Source organism: Echinops telfairi, unplaced genomic scaffold, assembly GCF_000313985.2.
Source record: "Echinops telfairi isolate 266 unplaced genomic scaffold, ASM31398v2 ScPeMD7_70;HRSCAF=299, whole genome shotgun sequence".
Lineage (NCBI taxonomy): Eukaryota > Metazoa > Chordata > Mammalia > Afrosoricida > Tenrecidae > Echinops > Echinops telfairi.
In genome coordinates, this window is record NW_022103968.1 from 15,852,838 (window position 1) to 15,853,977 (window position 1,140).

At 56.3% G+C, this 1,140-nt stretch overlaps 1 protein-coding gene across 1 annotated transcript in view; it reads right to left on the minus strand.

Annotated features, from left to right (window-relative positions):
* Nucleotides 1-334, minus strand: part of CASP7 (caspase 7) — a 41,689-nt gene extending 41,355 nt beyond the window's left edge. Inside the window, exon 1 of the mRNA XM_004701279.2 lies at nt 139-334. Within this exon, the coding sequence (XP_004701336.1) occupies nt 139-334 (196 nt within the window). The remainder of the gene's footprint in view (nt 1-138) is intronic.
* Between the last annotated feature and the right edge of the window lie 806 nt (nt 335-1,140).

Consider the following 1,140-nt stretch of genomic DNA (forward strand, 5'->3'; position numbering starts at 1 on the left):
CCCCGGCGGAGCCCCTGGATCTGGGTCTCGGGGGCCGGGGTCTCAGAGCCGGAAGGTGCTTTTCCCTCCCCGGCCACGCCCTTGCCCGCAGGCTGTCCGCTCCCCGCCGTCGGGCGGCCCCGAATCTGCGCCCCTTACCTCCGCCCCGCGGGCCGCCCGTGGGATCTGCGGCGGGCTCCCCCGAATCCGCGTCGTTGCTTCCGCTCGCGGGGTTGCCCTCCTGGGCGCACGGGCGCGAGGATGCTAACTTAGCATGCGCTGAAGTCCGGCGCGGCCGCACCGCCAGCTTGGCCGCCAGCCAAGGCGCGCCGGGATCTTTCGGGGAAATCGCCATCAGCGCCCTCCCGCGATAGGGGCGGGATATGGGCGGGCCGAGAAGAAAGCCAAGCCGGGCACCCTTCCTGGCTCTTCCTCCCCCATTCCACAATGGGCTTTCTCCACTGCACGCCCAACAGACTTCCCTGACCTTTCTCCCAAGACCCCAAGCAACTATTTAACGCAGTCACACGGAGGAGGTGGAAATCTCGAGAAGAAATCTCTCAAGGCGCCTTTGATATTCACAAGTTTACAATCTCAGCCTTCCCTGTCCTTCCAGAAAAATCCACCCACAGGTCCCCACTATTTGGATGGACTCGGAAGGGCTGGCCTCAGGGGTCTCCTGGGCCAATCCTGCTAGACCTCTCCAACCCAATCCTCTGGTCAGGAGGCTGCTGTGACTAATTTGAGGACAGTTGGTCACAGGCAGTGTACAGAAAGATAGCATCTTTCTGGGGCATTTCCTCTTTCCTGGCTTAGCCTAATCCCACGAACAGTTCTCTGGCACCATCTAGGGTAGATTTCCAGAGAGTTCTAGAGGGCCTATGCCCAGAGCATCTGACTGGCACTGCCCCTATGTGCCTTCTCCACCAGGGTTTGTATCTCAGAAAGGGATTGGATGGGGGAGGGAAGAATCTTAGTTTGTCCTCTTAGCTCGATGGACAGCACATTGAATTACGTATACATTATATATTTTTAAATTCTCTTTACTTTCTAGCCCATCCCTTGATAATCCAATGCCTGGTTATCATAATAGGTTTTTTTTTAATATTAACTTTTCCATGCAATTTCTCTTTCCTGCTTGAATATGTCTTTATACCCCTG